The 19,266-nt window shown below is 38.5% G+C and overlaps 1 protein-coding gene across 4 annotated transcripts in view; it reads left to right on the top strand.

Moving 5' to 3' along the window:
- Positions 1–19,266, top strand: part of PDS5B (PDS5 cohesin associated factor B) — a 110,278-nt gene that overhangs the window by 17,034 nt on the left and 73,978 nt on the right. For all 4 annotated transcript variants that reach the window (XM_072032620.1, XM_038174670.2, XM_038174672.2 and 1 more), the window contains exons 2-6: positions 5,559–5,684; positions 8,541–8,744; positions 14,392–14,478; positions 14,574–14,671; positions 15,871–15,997. In XM_072032620.1, the coding sequence (XP_071888721.1) occupies positions 5,577–5,684; positions 8,541–8,744; positions 14,392–14,478; positions 14,574–14,671; positions 15,871–15,997 (624 nt within the window). In that variant the 5' untranslated portion in view covers positions 5,559–5,576. The remainder of the gene's footprint in view (positions 1–5,558; positions 5,685–8,540; positions 8,745–14,391; positions 14,479–14,573; positions 14,672–15,870; positions 15,998–19,266) is intronic.

Here is a 19,266-nt window from a genome sequence, read left to right as displayed (position 1 = left end):
GCATTTTGCCTTTTCTGTTTCTTTTCTTATACTTGTTTCTTCCATCCTCCCCCTGGGAAATTGTAAATTCAGCCTTTTTAATACATATCCATGCAGTTGGTCCCCAATTTCAAGTCTTCCAAGTTGCATTTCAAGTGGTGCTTCTCTATTGAAAGAAGCAGTGCCCAGACATCTTAACTCCTACTGAACTACCTCCTTCTGTGCAAGGAACGTAATTCATGTTTTTAGTGCTAGAATTGTTTAGACTATGTTTATTTTCATTCTAAAGTAGTTTTCCAAGACTTGACTTAACTTATGATAATGCTTGACATAGCCAAGAATAAAAATCGTGATTCAATCAGGCTTTATGTATTCAGGTTAGCATTTGCCTATCATATTTATTAATTTTTCTGTCTATATTTATCTGCTTTTTTGTTGTCATATACCAGCAGAAACAACACACATCTTCTTGATCAGTCAGGATAAACGTACATTCTGGCTGCTGCGAAAGATTTCTGGGCTCTAAGTGTTATGTGGCCTTAAAGAAAGGGGCTGTTTTGAGCATTTCCCTTTTTCTTTGCCTTCTGGTTGTATGCATGGAATAATGCTGTTGTTCTGAAAACACGATGACTAACTTTTAAAGCTTAAGTTATTAAAAACAAACAAACAAAACCCAACTGTTGGCTGAATCTGTTGTATTGAATCTCGATCTCAAAGGAATTTTCTTGTTGTCTTTCCGAATGTTTGTCATCTTCCAATATATTCCAGTGTATAATGCAATGCAGTGTATCTTTAAAAACAAATGAAAAAAATGAAATTAAATCAGTGGATCACCTCATTTGGCTTATGGATTTCCATGCTCAAACATATTCTGGGTGCAGCTGCACTGGAGGCTGCAGTTCTTAGCTGTCACTGTCGTCTTTTTCCCTGACAGAGGTTAACTGGAACAGCTGGCATAATTGGTATGTGAAATTACTGAAACTTTTATTTGGATAGAATCAGGTTACAAGCAACCAGAAAAAATCCTAGATCCTATTAAGTATTCAACACAGATTATTTTGACAGAGCTAGGTATGCACGGCTCCATCGGCAGGCTGGAAGAACAGCAGTTCCTAGCAGTGGGATGTAAAAGCAGATTCAGTTTTATTTAGCTAACAGTTCAAGTGACAACTGCTGTATAAGGGGGTACTTTAGCAGTGAATTTTCCCATGTTGAATGATAGGTTTTATTTTTACTATTTCCTTTAAGTGACAAATGTTCAGTAAAGCTTAACGTTAATCCCGAAAAACATTCAGAAGAGAGCTGCAAATTTTAATTACACGGGAAGTTTAAAAGGTTTATTATTCTTTGTCCATTATGGCCTCAGTAATAGGCTGTTTCGCTGAATCTTTTAAAATGAATTCATGGTCCTTTTTGATTAGATGTATGAATTTTGCGGAAAATTGTTTCCTCTTTGGTGTTTCCTGTACTTTTGAGAGGGTTATGTTATGTACTTCATGTGTAGGCTTGTTAACTTTTATATTTACTATAGATACAAAATGAAGAATAAATGAAACTTCTGTCTGGCCCAGCACCCACGTAAGCGTGTTCCTACCAAAAATCCAACTCCTGCAACTGGAAATTCGGAAAATTCCTTACAGGCTTGCAGGGGAGGTGCAGCTCCAACCTGACGCAGACTGTGGTGCTCCTGAAGGCCGTGCCATCCTGCCCTGGTCTAGGTCCTGCATTTCTTAATTTCAGAGTCTATTCAATGGGCAGGGCAAATCTGTCAAAGTAGTTTTTAATTGAAAAAAATTGCTGACCGTTCCTCCTGATGAAACAGAATGATTCATTTTGATAATTTCCAGTTAAACTTGTATTTGGTGAGGAGGAAAAAAATCTTTCTAGATGTTGTGGTGGGTTGACCTTGGCTGGCTGCCCGCCGCTCAGGGAAGATTAACTTTTTGCCAGTTAACACCAGAATTGTGAGAAACAGCCATAACTGAAAACCTTTCTCCCCGTACACCCTCTTCTTTCAGGCTCAACCTCACTCCTTCATTCCTGACTCTTCCTCCTCATTTATGCTTCTTCCAACCCACGCAGAGGCACAGGGGAGATGGAGAATGGGGGCTGTGGTCAGTTCATAACGCTTCACCTCTGCCACTCCTCACTTTTTCATTTGCTCTAACATTGGTCCTTCTCATGGGCAGGGGTTCTTCCTGAACTGCTCCAGCCTGGGCCCTTTCCATGGGGCGCAGACCTTCAGGAACAGGCTGCACCAGCACAGGACCCCCGTGGTGGCAGTTCCTGTCAGGAGCCTGCTCTCCATGGGCCGCAGCCTCCTCCAGGCCACATCCACCTGCTCCACCGGGGGCTCCTCCACCCATGGGGGGGCTGCAGTGTGGAGATCTGCTCCATGGGGGACCCATGGGCTGCAGGGGGACAGCCTGCTCCACCAGGGGCCTCTCCACGGGCCGCAGGGGAATGGCTGCTGCCTGCCTGGAGCACCTCCTGCCCTCCTGCTGCACTCACCTGGGGGCTGCAGGGCTGCTGTACTCACATTTCTTTACTCTTCTCTCACAGCAGCTGCTCAGAGGTTTTTACCTTTTGTTAAGTATTCTCTGGCAGTGGTGCCATCCGTGTTACTGCTTGGCTCAGCTCTGACCAGTGGCAGGTCCCTTTTGGATCTGGCACTGTCCAACATGAGGGCAGCCTTGGGCTCTCCTCACAGAGGCCACCCCTGCAGGCCCTGCTACTGAAACCTAGCCATCTAAACCCAATACACATGTTCAATTTCAAATCTAGACCTTGGATACCAGTCAAGTTTAGAGGCTTGTTTGTGTATCAGTAGGACACATCATCTGAGCAGTTCATCTTTGACTATAGTGTACAAGTTTGTTTCCAGGTTGTTTCATAATGTGCTCTAACTGGGACTGTATCACCCTATTCTAATCAAGTGTCAGCTGCAACTGATCTTATCTGACAGCTGTCTGCTGCTGGAAGGAGGGTTTTGATCCCCAGTTCCTTTAATTCCTCTTTCTTCCCTTGAATTAGCTCTGATGCTTGTCACGTGCTTTTCAAAATGAATTAGGCTAATTTTTTGAAGTAGGTGAGTTGGCTGGTCCAGCAAAGTGTTGGATGTATTCTTGCAGCATTCCCAGGGTGAGAATGTGAGAACGAACGTATGTGTGGTACACAGCAGCATCCCTTCTGGAAGCTGTAATGGTGGATCCACATCAAACAGGAGGAAAAGTGAACCTGGTTCCATCTTGTGTGTGTTTTTGAGGTCTCGAGTTACTGTCATGACAGCATATTAAGAAATTAATAGGTATCAAGATGGCATCATTTTCCTGGGAGTATTAGGGTAAGTTACTTCACTGAGTTTTGTTCCTCCCCTTTCTCATTATCTGTTTTTACTACAACTGCACATGGCACTCAGTTCAGGTGCTGGGTATGTGTAAGTACAGAGAAGATGACAGCCGCCGGCTGCTGTGTAGCTGTTGAATTGCATCACGTACCATGCCTGTAGAGTGACTTTGGTTTGTATGTTGAAGAGCGAGGTGACACTCTTGTGTGTGACATACATAACAGATGATTTGTGAATGGAGTTCAACAGCTTTGTCCAAGTCAAGGATGAAAAAAAACTCATGGTGAATTGTTAAAGACCAATCATACAAAAAGACACTTGTCTTTGCTTCTGATCATTATAGACAAACAATGTACCCTGATGTTTGTAATGACACTTTTAAAAGAAATCTGAATTGTTAGCTTTAGTTCCTGCCTTATATTACCTTGTTTCAGTAATGGAAATTGGATAATTATTGGCAAATTTAGGGCTATCTTTTTCAGATTTAGTTTTTAAGAAATATTTGTGAGACTGTTAACTTTCTAGTAAACTTGGCTGATCTTGTTCATTCGACTTTATTTTAGGAAATGGGGAAAAAATAAGATACGTTGTACTGTAGTGTTCTTTAACATTGATATATAAGTTTAACATTGATATTTAATTTCATTTAACATTGATATTTAAGTTTTTTAACTTTCTGTTTTGTAAAAGACTAGTAAAGGTTAAGCAAAATCTGTACTGTATATTCACATCCTGAAATGTGAACAGAAAAATACAAAATGCGTTGGTATTTTTGGGGCTGGGTGGGTGGGTATGTTTCACGTTCCAATATTTATTCAGTGTAGAATGACCTTGGTTTAGGTGAATAAGCCGCTATTACGGCAGGTCATGCTGTCCTACAATGGAGCGTGCTTCTCTGCCACTTCTCTTTGTAGATTCTGGTCAATCTCATTTCTGTTCTTTTATTTGCCCAGAGAGGCTGTGGGGTCTCCTCCTTGGGGATCACCAAAAGCCGCCTGGACGTGGGCCTGGGCAGCCTGCTCTGGGTGTCCCTGCTTGGGCAGGGGAGGCACCAGGAGCCTCCAGGGGGCCGTGCCAGCCTCAACCCTACAATGATTCTGTGATTTCTGGCAAGTTGTAATTTTGATATAGCTCCTTATATAGGAGGTGAGTACAAAAAGAAATGCCTGACTTGGAATGTAAAGTTCAGGAAGGTGAGCACTGGGAGGAAACGTTACGGGCTAATAAAATGGGGGGTGACGTGTGGGAAGGCAAGACAGGAGTGAAGAAAAGCTGGCATTGTATAGTCTTTCTAAAATCCAACTTATCCCAGCATGTACCATCTAGTTTTATTCACTGTTATCTGTTTTCTATTAATTTTAGCTTTAAGTGGAAGAATAATGCACGTCGTCCTCCTCTGCAGCAGAATTTTGTATAGCTTAGGGTGGTTTAGGGGTCAGCCTTTACTTGCATCAGTTTAAAGGGACTGAGAAACTGAGTAGTTGAGTCAGTTCTACAGTTGGAATTTAGGAAGGAGATACTGTTGCTTGTCTGTGCTCATTTGTTTAAAAATTTGGTTTTATGGGGTAGAGGAACAACTTCCAGTTGGCACACTCTCTTCCTATACCTACTACTTTTTCTTATGTGCTACTCATCAGGGTTATTCTTGCTGTATTTAGGGTGGAATAAAACTCTTCAAAAATACCGTATTGCCAAATTATGCATCACAAATGAAAATCAGTGATGTGTAACACTTGAAAAACACTGCTATTTAGATATTTGAGGAAATTGTGCTCTATTCAGTTGTTTGGAAAACAAAGTCTGCTTCAGTGCCTGTTTTCAGAAAGTATAAGAATGTAAGCTGGCTAGGGTTTATTGTTATCAAGTGGTGGTAACAGTTCATGCAATGAGATAGAAGCTCCATGCTTCGATCTCAAAGTGTGATGATCAAATACATTCAGTTACGAGGATTTGTGTCTTTTTGTTTGTGTATTTCTGGGAAGCTTTATCGTACGGTAGGACAGTGTACTTGAATATCAAAACCATTGCTACTATCCACAATGTTGATTAGTAAACCCCCAAAATACATGTTTTGTCCATTTTTCTTCTTTGTATGTTTTTTTTTTTTCTTTGTGTGGCTCTGGGGAGATTTTTAACCCTTTGAATTAATGTAATTGCTTGTTTAGCAAGTTTGTCTACCTTCTCTATCCTGCTTTTACAGCATTGACTTGTTTTTCTTTTTTTTTCCCCACAGTTTTAAAATTGCGAAATCATGGCTCATTCAAAGACAAGAGCCAACGATGGAAAAATCACATATCCTCCAGGAGTCAAAGAAATCTCTGATAAAATATCTAAAGAAGAGATGGTGAGAAGACTAAAGGTTAGTAAGCATGCTACTAGTGGCAGACCGATGTTTCTTGTACAAAGCATTCAGTGATCCTATTACTGTATTTCTTATCCGAAGGGATTTTTTTTTCTCTTGGGCTTTACGACAAAACATTTTTGATGCTCAGAAGAAGGAACTTTTTGGCTATTGTGCCTTCTGTTCAACCACTTACTTGAAGTGGATTGTCAAATAAGTATTTAAATGAGATTAAAAAATTGCAAGTGGAAATAAATTATGTTAATTTCAAATACTTCTTTAATTTTTATTTTAGCGCCTGTAGTATGTCAGTGCTTTTAGAAATGAAAATACTTGACAACATGAAAAGAGCCTTAATTTTAGGAAAAAAAGGATGCATGAGAATACACTAGTATTAGACATTCGTGTTCCTTACAAAGTTGACTTTAAAACCGACTTTATTCACATTATTTTAGTCTCTGTCACAAAGACAGTAAAAGTCTTTGATTATACTATGCATTTTTATGTCTTCTGAATTTCTATGAATTTCTATTTCTAATTCTTCCCCCCCCCCCCCCCGTTAGCCTTTCTGTGTTTTGGGAATTGAGTTGATGGTTGGTATGGTGCATTCTAAGATCTTGGATAGGAGACATTTATCGTTTCTTTTGCTAAGAGTCACTCATAGATGAAACAATTTGTTAGCACTAGCGTTTTTTTCAGCTCATGAAAATGCATACTGCTCTTACTGATACTTTTTCTATTACAGCCTCATTTAATTTTTGGCGTTGAGTCTAGTCCTTGTGTTCTGTCATCTTCATCTGTCTTGCAGGATAAGTGTACTTTGCAGGATGTCTTGTGTTTCTTGTCCAGCTGTTCGCTCTGGCTGTGCACTCATGGGTATGCAGACAGAACCACACAGTCCTCCTTCATGGAGAGCTACATGATCTAGGCTACCGGAGACACCACAAGTATATAGACCTACAGTTTCCCACAGTTGTAGGAAAATAATTAAGTGAACTATTATCCTCCTTATTTCCCTGACTGCTGAATCCACATAATTATTAGAGAAGAAGCACTTTTCTGTGGATCTTATAATTTGTACAAGCAGCTAGTTTGCTATTTCTTCAGTAAAGACAATCTGTTTATATAACTACAAAGTGTTGGGAAGTCTGAGGATAAAATGAAAATATACATAGTGAATTTCTATATTAGTATATCTCACCTTGCAAATCTCATGCATTTCTGATCAATGCCATCTCCAAGTTGCAGTGGATTATGAGAGGAGAAAGAAAATAAATGCTCAGATCTAGGGAATTAGCACTGAAGAAAGAATGAAGGTGATAAACATTTTGGAAATGGTGAAATAGTGTAAGGAGAACATTTTTTCCAACAATTTCTCTTGATACACAAAAGCTAAAGGATTGTACTATGAAAAATATTAATTTTTAGACCAGTGGTCTAGGAACATACTTTTCCATAAGTTATGTGAAATTAAATTGTGAAGTTTGTTACTAGGAGAGTGTAGGAGCCAGAAAAATTGAATAGCCTAAGAAATATAGGCCACATTTGGAAGCTGAAGCTCCAGGAGTATTAATCATGGTGGTCTGGGTGCAATTTCAGGCTCAGGAGTTCTCTAACCTAGTGCTTTGCAAGAAACCGGGAAAGTATGCTAGCGGAACCAGCTTGTTTCTCTTTGCTTTTCCTTAAGCACTGCAACAGAACAAGAAGACTGCATTTGTTGTTCTGACCAGTGTGTAATTCCATGTTGTAAGGAAGAAAGAGAAACTGCAGTTTCATTTCTAGAGTAGGCAAACTCTTTACTTGTTGCAAGAACTCTTGTAACACCCAAATGTTTATTAATTACTTTAATTACATAAATCTAATTACTTCCCATAGAAATGAACAGTTCTTTTCTGTTTTTAAAATTATTTTAATATTATGTAAGGGCAACAGTGCACATCAGATGGCTCATCTCATGTCTGACTTGGGAGGACTTCGTTTTCTCAATGGAAATTGCGTGTGCTTAAATTACTGATAGTCTCTGCCCAAGTCTTTATTGCCATTCTGATAATTTGAATGAGTTAATAACTTAAAATTACTCTGCCTCTGGGATTCAAATAAGAAAGTGGAGAAAAACATAATTACTTTGTTTTATCAATGTTTTTTTTCCTCCAAACTTTTTATTTATTAATATTTTTTAAATGTAAGAATTCTTACTAGCTAGCAGTTAATCACGTTTATCTTGCTATTTCTGCTTTTGTTGTATTTACAGAGTAAAATATTCAGTGTTGCAGATTCTTCCCCATCCCCCCCGCCTTCCATATAGCCTACTGGACCCTAATAATACTAATTAGCTTTTTCTCCTGCTGGACAATGTGCGTGCTGCTGGGATGTACTGATCTTATATTTGCTTCTGCTGAAATTGTGCACTCTGCTCCTGGTGATGTGTTGTTACACAGGGGACAAACTTTTCTTCAGAAGCAGTGGTAGGAAAAAAGAACAACACATAAGGCTGAAAGAGAATAGAGGGGAAAAATAAATTGGAACCCTAAATGCTTCAGGAAGAAATACACCTTTTGAGTAAGGTTTTGCTGTTTTCTAAACTTTTCAGAGAATGTTCCTGTATTTTTTGACTTTTGGTCAACTTGATGGCATGGTTTTCTCTAGAAGACATATGAAGGCCTACTGCCAGGTTTTCATTAACTCTACTGAAACTGTACATTTGGACAATTGACAACTTGAATATTTCCTTTTTACACTCTAAAAAATAAAACATTGGTTTACTACCTTTACTTATAACAAGTACTACTGCATTGCTTCTGATAAATATTGCACAAACACAATTCTTAATTTTGTGTATTGAGGTCTTTTTTTTTTTTTTTGTTTCCCTTATAGATGGTTGTGAAAACTTTCATGGATATGGACCAGGACTCTGAAGAAGAAAAGGAGCTCTATCTAAATCTTGCTTTACACCTTGCTTCAGATTTTTTCCTCAAGCATCCTGATAAAGATGTGCGTTTGCTGGTAGCTTGTTGTCTTGCGGATATTTTCAGAATTTATGCCCCTGAAGCTCCATACACTTCACCAGATAAACTAAAGGTAAATTTAATTAACCTATTTTTCCATACCAAGGTTTTATACTGAATGATTAATATAATTGGTTATAACTTTTTCTTCCCCTCCATTTATTTCTGGTCCAGCCTGAGCCATCCTTGGTAAGGGTGTTCTGTCAGGTCAAATGCTCATCAGATAAATTGATATATAGCACATCTTCCAATAACTTGCAGGGCTTTGGACTTATATTGAAAATAGACATATTATTGAACTATGATCAGGATTTGTGGATACTGGGCTGTTACTTTACAATAAAAGCTATAGATATATGACTATTTCTAATTTTTTTTGCAAGATAGTCAATTCCTTCACTCGGGAAAACATCTCTGCTGTTTCCAATTAAACTACCAAGAGATGGTCAGTGGATTTTTTTGTAGATAAAAGCTACAGAAACAAAGAAAAAATATTTTTGTATAGAGAATAATTATTTCTGATGTGAGATGGAAAATTCTGCAATTACAAGCATTGCTGATCCCACTAGATGGAGATGGTTGATTGAGAAATGCCAGCTTTGAAAAGGCAGTACAATCTGCCCCATTTGTTTTAGGATGTTTCATTTTAGGTTGCCTTTGTTGTTGTTGTTTTTCTCATTTTTTGTAGAAGTCTAACTTCCTTTACAACTTAGAATATCAAACAACTTCCTTTTCACACTCTGAATCTAGACTGATGAACTGATTGATATAGAAAGTTTTGCAGAGAAGAATAACACTGAAAAACTTGCATTTTTTTTTTTTGTCTCCTTGACTTAAGAGTGTAGTACACACACACACCCTCGTTCCCCCCCATAGTAGGATAAAAAGATAGTTTTGGTGTCAGGGGAGTGGGAGAAATGACTCAGGTTTTGGTCTGCTGAATATGCTGAACGTGCTTCATAAGTAGAATGAACACTGCAGTTGTAACTGTAGTTCATGCTTTGTTACCTAACATACTGGAGAGAGACTTGGGGATTTGCTAGCTGTATTTTCTTATTTCTAAATTCTTGCAGTTCTGATTACGCATAGTCTAGTTACCTTACTTAGTGATCACACCATCTCCTTTCTCTACTGGGTTATGTTTAAACCTGTTTTTAAGGCTTTGTGACTTCCAATACAGTTTTGAGTGTGTTTTCCTTCACTTGTTAGGCTTATTTTTTTCTTGAGGTGGGAGTTTTACATTTTATTTTATATATATAATATATATATATAAAACATTGGAAGGTTTACATTACTGATCTTCTACTTAGTAAGAATGCTACTAGTACTTAGAGCTCTGGAGAGACTATGAACTTCCTCTGTCATCATTGAGTTCTGGAATCTGTGCAGATCTCTGAATTCAGTCTCTCGATGCAGATTTCCAAACACTTTCTGAGAAATAAAAACAGGATAAACAATAGACCTTTGCCAAGGGCTGTTGAGAGACTTGCAAACCAGTTTCTGCTGAACATAGCTTTTGTGGTTGCAGGACAAGCTTTGATAGAAATGTTGAAGATTCCATCCAGTTTAAGACAAAGAGGTAGAAGGAAGAATAGTTCCTCTTGGGTCGTATCTTGGTCCTATTTCTACCTGCTATTTATATTATATCCATAATGCAGCTTTAAGAATCTCCTGTGGTATTTATAGCACACAAGTTGAAGATGGGGAAAAAAAAATGGTGGAAAGGTTTATTTCTTGAGAGGGGAAAACCAGCAATCTTAAGCATTTACTCTTACTTTGCACCATCTCTGTTACTTGAACAATGTGTAATTTACACAGGGAGAAGGGATCAGAATTTGGGGTTCTCCTCTTATGTGTATCCTCAGTATAAATTGTAAATACCTCACTGAGAACTGAAAGATTTTTGACAACAGGGATGGAAAATGCCATAACTGGGGTAAAAGCAGACCTGGAGCAGGACTGCTCTTCTGGAATGTGAGAACTTTTAACTTAAGTCACTTGGAGTACTGTGTCCAGTTCTGGGCTCCCCAGTACAAAAAAGACAGGGATCTCTTGGAAAGGGTCCAGTGGAGGGCCACAAAGATGATACGGGGCCTGGAGCATCTTCCCTATGAGGAAAGGCTGAGAGACTGAAGACTGAAAGGGGATCCCATCAATGTGTATAAATACCTGAGGTGTGGGAGACAGAGGGATTTGGGCAACCTCTTTTCAGTGGTTTGTGGGGACAGGACAAGGGGTAATGGCCACAAGATGGAGCCCAGGAAGTTCCACACCCAACATGTGAAGGAACTTCTTCATGGTGAGGGTGACGGAGCAGTGGGACAGGCTGCCCAGGGAGGTTGTGGAGTCTCCTTCTCTGCAGATATTCAAGGCCCGTCTGGATGCCTACCTGGGCAGCCTGCTTTAAGGAACCTGCTTTGGCAGGGGGGTTGGACACGATGATCTCTTGGGGTCCCTTCCAACCCCTACAGTTCTGTGATTCTGTGAAGTCCTCAGCCTGGGGAAAAAAAAGCCTGTGGATGGTATTCTTGACTCAGCTGAAATTGAGATGTTTGAGGGTGTATATAGTAGCAGAACTTGAAGTATCTGAATGTGTTTTGTGGTGAAAGCTATGGCTGTGATACACACTGAAGCCATTATGTGGTTAATTGGTATCAAGACAACAATCCACAGAAAACATCTGATGTTCTTCCTAAAGTTGAAGCATAAGCACTTGTGGTTTTAGAGTTTGGGTTTTAATGTATGCTTGCTTTATGGAGTCTGATGTGAAGCCATATTGTCAAAGCTGTGGAAGTGTTGCAATTTCTTAACTACAGCCAAAGTTAATTTATCTTGTGTTTTACGTTTATAAATGTGCGTTCAGATGATATATTTGGTATGCTCAGACAAAGAAAAAACTTTGGGTCATACAACACTAGATACTCAAATTCAGCAGATACTTCTCAATTTAATCTCTGTCTTGCTTCCTTTAAAACAGAAAAAAAGGAAAGCATTATGAACTTTTCACACTCTGCCATTATTATTTGCAAAGCATTCAGCTATTAGACATTGCCCATGTATGCTATTTATTAATATATGTATTCATGTGCAATACAATGTGTACTTTATTAGGAAAACTAATTTTGATCTCAATAGGTTCTTTGAATTATGTTCAGTAAATAAATGTTGCATACCAAGCTGCAGGATTAAAAATGTTAAATGAACACAGTCCATTCTTGCAGTGATCCAGGTTCATCTTTACAAGAAGCATTTTCAAAAAGAGCCATTATACTTAGAGCATGAGCTCTATAAAATGAAGTAGTTCTTATGTTTGGCATGGGTCATTCTCCCAGATGCTTGTTTTCGTGTTTATTTGAATCTTAATCTTGGCTGAGATTCAGTCTTGGATGACTGCTGATAGGCTGCACCGATGGGCTGAGGTCAACTGCATGAGGTTCAACAAGGCCAAGTGCCAGGTCCTGCACCTGGGGCGCAATAACCCCAAGCAGAACTACAGGCTGAGAGATGAGTGGTTGGAGAGCTGCCAGGCAGAGAAGGACCTGGGAGTGATGGTGGACAGTCGGCTGAATATGAGCCAGCAGTGTGCTCAGGTGGCCAAGAAGGCCAACGGCATCCTGGCTTGTATCAGAAACAGTGTGACCAGCAGGGCTAGGGAGGTGATCGTCCCCCTGTACTCGGCTCTGGTGAGGCTGCACCTCGAGTACTGTGTTCAGTTTTGGGCCCCTCGCTACAAGAAGGACATGGAGGTGCTTGAGCGGGTCCAAAGAAGGGCGACGAAGCTGGTGAGGGGCCTGGAGAGCAAGTCCTACGAGGAGCGGCTGAGGGAGCTGGGCTTGTTCAGCCTGGAGAAGAGGAGGCTCAGGGGCGACCTTAACGCTCTCTACAGATACCTTAAAGGAGGCTGTAGAGAGGTGGGGGTTGGCCTGTTCTCCCATGTGCCTGGTGACAGGACGAGGGGGAATGGGCTAAAGTTGTGCCAGGGGAGTTTTAGGTTAGATGTTAGGAAGAGCTTCTTTACTGAAAGGGTTGTTAGACATTGGAACAGGCTGCCCAGGGAGGTGGTGGAGTCACCATCCCTGGAAGTCTTCAAAAGACGTTTAGATGTAGAGCTTAGGGATATGGTTTAGTGGGGACTGTTAGTGTTAGGTTAGAGGTTGGACTCGATGATCTTGAGGTCTCTTCCAACCTAGAAATTCTGTGATTCACAGCACCTTGTGGCCTACCAGTTCTTCAGCTAAAGGAACTCCTTTCAGGTGGGCTACTGGCCTGCTAATGGGGCAAACTCTACTTTTTAAGGGGATGTTCTTCAGAGTGGTGTCTCTGAATTCTTTTTAGTGGTTGGAGTCCATTAGGTGTGTCCTTTGAACTGCATCTTCTGGTTTAATTTCAACCAAAGAGTCCAGTTCATGTGCTTTTTAGCTGATCTGAAGCGTGAACCAAATGCACAGCCTTCTGAACATCCCTACTTAACACTTCAAAGGTCCAATCTTATTTGAACTCAAAGATTAATGTAGCTGTATCTTTGACCCATGTGCTTGCTGGAGTTTTTTTTTTTTTTTAACCAAGATATGACAGTGTCACATGTAATCTAATTCTTGTTGTTACCTAGAAGAGTAAATACTTATAGAGTAAAGCTGGAAGTTTGTTGTCATAGCCTTAGAAAGAAGGAACCATGTTCTCATCTTTTGTCCATCTCATCGTTCTTGGGGGAACAAGGGGCAAGGTGGAATGGTCATTTGAAAACATCATAGAAAAGCTTTTGGGGATGGGGGATGAAGAGGCTCATAAGCTTTCCATGTACATATGTGTATTTTAATGTGAAAGTTACATTACAATTCCTTTCTTCTAAGGAAACTTTTCAGGGCTAGCTGTATGGCTTTTGTCTGTTTGTTTTGACAACTTTATACACTTTGGAATTTATTTGCACCTAGGTTATTAGATAAATTGTTATGGATACACTTGAGGTTGAGAATGCTGTCTCTGAATGATGATGATACTTCTCAATCTTTTTTGATTTAATACAGTAATTAGGTATTTCCAGCTATTCATTGTTTGAATGTAAAAAGCATTTTAGAAAGTCACCTTCTTGTGTGTTTCCATTCATGTTCCTTCTAACCTGCTTAAATTGTTTTGTGTGAGACTTTAGAAAAAGAAGTCTTGTGGTGCTGAAAATTTATATGGAAAGCAGGAAAAACTTGGTTTATTGTTTTTGCCTGTCTTTTGCAAGAGATGTGGTCCGTCAGTAGCATGGTTATTGAGACATGCATAAAATGCTGTAGTATAAGCCTATTAATAATACTCTCAGGAAAGCTGCAGTTGGTTTCTGCTTTTTACCTCTTCTCTCCAGTCCAAACCTGTTGTAGCATAAAGTAAAAAATGTAAAATTCGTTGTCCTTGTGAATAACATTGTGACTTTGGCAGCATGTCAGCCAGTTGCAGGTTTTTTGTCAAATTGAGTATTTTTCTTCATAAAAAAAAAAATTGTTTCCTCTGAAAAAGGGCGCTTCCTCAACACTTTATAAAGAGGTGAAGCATTTTAAGATTACTCCTTGATGTACTCTGAGATATTTTGTAGATCTTGTTGGTTTTTTTTTTTTTGACAGTGAAATGGTGTATGACATTACTGCATATTTTATACTGTTGAATAATATCAGTGATTTAAACAGGTAATTATTATAACTTTTCATTGCAATTGATTAAATGTCACCTTTTCTTTTCAGGATATATTTATGTTCATAACAAGGCAACTTAAGGGTTTAGAAGATACAAAAAGCCCCCAGTTCAATCGATATTTTTATTTACTCGAGGTAAGCTTAATAACTTATCTCATGATAAATCTTAAATGTGATTTTTAAACTTAATCTTTTATTAACTACATTTATGTTTTTCCCGTTCAACTTAGAACATTGCTTGGGTGAAGTCTTATAACATATGCTTTGAATTAGAAGACAGTAATGAGATTTTTACACAACTGTACAGAACACTGTTTTCAGTAATAAAGTAAGTACTGTCACCACAATTATTTTATTGCATGGTTTGGGTGAGTTGTTTCTCACTTAGATATTCTGTCTATTGGGTAACTTTCAGCATTAACAAGCTTAATTTTGATACTGCCTTAATTCAGTTTAACTAAAAGTAGCAGTATAAATGTAACAGACCGTCAGTTATGTCTTTTTTAATTTAACAAGATACACTGCAAATTGTCTGTTTTTCCAATTAAATTTACTTTGATTGTCTTTTAGTGCATTTATTTTACCATGTTCTTGAAATTGAAGGTGAATGGTACAATGTACAGTTCTAAGAATTGGAGGATTCTTTGTATAAAAATATGGGACAAAGGCCAGTGGGTACCAGAAAGTGCCACTGGAGGCCATCTAGTCCACCACTCCCTTCTCAAAGTAGGGACAGCTGGAGCAGGCTGCCCAGGAGGGTAGCCAGTTAGGGTTTGAATGTCTTCATGGATGGAGAACCTATGGCCTTTTGGGGCAATCTGTTGTAATGTTCAGTCACCCTGGCAGGAAAAAAAAAAAAAACCGCTTATGTTTAAATGTTATTATCTGCATTGCAACTTGTGCCCATTGCCTCTTGTTCTGTCACTGGGCACCACTGAGAAGAGTCTGAGTTTTGTCCTGTACGCCAACATTAGGTATTTAAATATGTTAAGTTCTTCCCAAACCCGCTCTTCTTGAGGCTTTAAAACAAGAAACAAGCAAGCCAGCTCTCATCCTCTCCTTGTATGAATGCTGCTCCAGTCCTGTAATCATTTTTGTGGCTCTTTGCTTGACTGACTCCAGTACATCCATGTTTCTTCTGTACTGGGAAGCCCAGCACTGGTCAAAGTGCTCCTCCATATGTGAACTCAAAGGTGTTAAGTAAAGGGGAAGGACTTTCTAATATTCCATTTTTGTTTTTACTGTAGGGCCAGATACAATCCGTTTTCTCTTTTAATATTTTCTTTTAATATAGTAGTAAACAGAGAGGGTGTGAGATTTGAGAACATTTTGAGAAGTGGTGTGTGCAGGACAGAAACCTAAGTAGTTTGACTGCTTACGGAATCTTGTAATTTGATTATTATTGTTCTTCCTTGTTTGTTTGTTTTGTTTTTTTTTTTTTTTTGGTATTACCTTGAAGAGATACTCTGATTGGAATCTTCTGTTTTATGCAAATGGTACACTAAGGATTCTTGATTTTAATTTCAGCAATGGTCATAACCAAAAAGTACACATGCACATGGTTGATCTCATGAGCTCTATCATTTGTGAGGGAGATACGGTGTCACAGGAACTTTTGGATACAGTGTTGGTTAATCTAGTGCCTGCACATAAGGTAAGACTTAACAGTGGTTTAACTTGTGTTGATTAAGATTTATTATGTATATGTATATCTTCAGATATTTAGATTCCATTGAGAGAATAACTAGCAAATGTGTTCCTCTCAATTGGATTTTTTTAGCAAACAAATCAGTTTAAATGGCTGTAAAATTCAGTATCATTTTATTGCTTTGATTCACTTGGCATAAATCAAAGTATCAGCAAAGTCATTTTAAAGCTTTAATGTTATATGAATTTACAGTTTTTTGATACATGGCCAATACTGGCAGATGTTTATATAAAAGACATACATTTGAAAAGTGTCTTTGAAATTTAAAAAAAAGTCTTTGAAAAAATTTTAATTAGTGTAATGCTGTATCAACAGTTCAAAATATTGTGCTGCCCTAAGCAGAAGGGAGAAAGTTATAAATGTTGACTTGATGTTGTTGGAAGCATGTCAACGTGATTTTGATGTAGGCCTAGAACAAACTACGTTCAGAAACAGCGGTGACTGAGGAGCCCAGGTTATGGGAATTATCTAGGAAAAGTGTACTTAGCTGGATTTTGGACAGTGGTGCATGTCCAAAAGAGCTTTTTTTTTTTTTGGGGGGGTGGGAGGGGGTGAAAGGGACATTTTAAGGAAAAAGACTTTTTAATGCTTTTTAGAAGCTATAATGTGACTGGATGTTAACTGGGGGGTTTTTGCTCTCTGAAAAATGTAGCAAGTAGCACAATGCATTGTGCCTTACCGCAGCCCATCAGTTTCAATAAATAAACAACATGTTACTTATTTTTCTACTGACAATGAAAGGCAAAATGTTTAGTATAGGCTAATCTCCTTATTTTATTTTAATTGGAAAAGTTTTAGCTCTGTCTTTTAGGGGTTTACTACTTTTAAGCTGGGACCAGATTGAAAATTGTGTAGCTAGAATTTAGGTTTACAAAGTAAAGCCTTGGAATACAAGAAAAAAAAACAAGAGTATGCAGAATACATCAGTTTGTGTATTCTCAGTTAAGCACTTGTTCTTTGTTTTGTTGTGTGACCTGTGTTGAACTTGATTCAGATGTACTGTGTTTTGTTTTTTTTTTTTGATTCAGGCTTAATAAACTGATTTTAAATTGAGTAATTTGTATCCTTTTAGTTTGGCTGTGGCACAGAAACAAAATTGCTTTATAATGGATTTAAAGTTATTGACTGGGGACATTTATTAGGATTAGGAATTTGGGGTTTTGTTTTCTTTTGCCTCTGATTAAAACTTTGACTCTTTGGATAGGATATGAGTTTATAGGTTGCTTTTTAACTGCAGTAGCTTTGTAACTTTGGTCTGTGTTCTGAGCATTTTTAATTGTTTTATTTTTTTTCAACCTTCTTCACATAAGTGGAAAGAAGCTTCTAAGATTTTTGTTTCACCTCCATATCTTCATATAATGTTAATGTAACATTTTGGAGCTTACATGGCATCTACAGACAGCGGTTAGATGGATAATGTCGCATTGGGAGCATGTATTGAATTCAGAATGAGAATTTTTCCACTTGTTTCCATTAAGCATAAAACCACAAGGAGATTAAGTTTCAGGTCCACTGTAGGAAAGAACTATGATTTGGCTGATCTAGCTGCTAGGCTGTATGGGCTATAGGAAAGGAAAATCCAAAACCAGACTGACCAAAAATGACATGATGGCAAGTGTTGATGTAATGGTAAGTAGTGAATCCTTATCTAGCTGGATTCCCTGGGAACCAAAGGAATATTTTTGATGGAGTGAAAGAAGCATAGATTTGTTATTAACTCGGATTTGCAAATGATCAGGTGAGACGTTGTTGTATATGAGACAATAGTCACAGCAGATGACACAGGCAAAGCATGTATTTTGCATACAGCCAGAAAGAAGGCTGTACACATGAGGGACCGAACTGAATGAAAACAGTGTTCTGGAAAACAATGATACAGCTGGTATGATTTCTGGTGTATAAACAGTTGTATTGGATAACGGTAGGTTGAAGACTTGAGGAGCTTAATTGTGTAACTTATCAAAGGAGCAGTTTATAAGTGTGTATTGGGAACAGAAGTTTCAAACAGCTCTCCTAGTTTTGCACCCTGGATGCTAAGGTCCAGTGGCTGGGTTTTGATACTAAAATTATATGAATATCTTTTTAAGAGTTACAGTAATTAAATGAGCAATTTACTAAAGGTTCTTTCAGTGCTGTTTCTTCTTAAAAATCAAGATCAGTGTTTTTCCTAAAAGAAGTGCCAGATCTGGTCCGTAGTTCTGTGTAGTAAGTCTAATAAGCAACGGTGCTAGCAGGGTGACTGCAAAAACTCAGGCATAAGGAGCACAGCAAGAATCTGGTGTGCTATCAAATGTCTGCCTGCCATAATAATAATAGTAATCACTGATTTAGTCTAAGACATTCTAGCTCCCTTGGGTTAGTAAACCATCACACTTGGTCAATAAAAGCTGCATTGATGTAAATCTGAATGAAAGTGGCTGATGGTAATACCACAAAACAGGTACGTGAGGCTCTCTTGAATAGCACAGCGGAGACTGGATAATAAAATAAAACAACAAACATAATTTGTTGGACCATGTGCCCAGCTCTGAATTCCTTTGCTGTTTAATCATTTTCTTGCTTTTGTGGTTTGGCTCTCTTGTTCCTTTCTATGAACTCCACTGAAATTCCTATGATAGGATTATATGAAGAGGGAATGAAATTTAGATTTAGTGAACTAAGCCCAGAAAAATACCAGAGCGAAGGGAGAGGTAGTCAATATAGAAATGCAGGAAAAATTAATAGTTTTCCTTTCTCTTTGAGTTGTCTTTTCAGCTTATAAAGCCTTTATGGGAGCGTGTGCAAACACTTTTTTGTGTTTGTGCAGTTCGTTAGCAGGCAAATTGTGCTTTATTTCCTTGAGAGTTTGCCAGTGTGTTCCTTTTTCAGCCTCAGGAGTGCTACAGGGAATCCCACATGATTTACATGCTTATCTTCTTAGGAAAGTGATATTGACAATTAAATTCCTAACTGGCTCTATTAGAAACTTGCTTAATAATTAGTGTTATCTACCTTGGCAACACTTCAGCTCAGCTTTCTCTGCATTGTCAGCCATCCCTAAAAACCTGTTTTCCCTCCCTCTCTCTCTCAGAAGAACCAGAGAATCTCTTAAAGCTGCTTTGTGAGGTGCTCTTGGATGCCAATTCTACTGCTGTGCCCTTGATAAGAAGAATCAAATTGAAGGCTCTTCTCTAATTCTGAGAAAATGATGTGTAAAATGTATTTTTTATTATTTT

Source organism: Anas platyrhynchos, chromosome 1 (genome assembly GCF_047663525.1).
Source record: "Anas platyrhynchos isolate ZD024472 breed Pekin duck chromosome 1, IASCAAS_PekinDuck_T2T, whole genome shotgun sequence".
In the NCBI taxonomy this organism is placed as follows: domain Eukaryota; kingdom Metazoa; phylum Chordata; class Aves; order Anseriformes; family Anatidae; genus Anas; species Anas platyrhynchos.
This window is presented reverse-complemented; position numbering and strand designations above follow the sequence as displayed.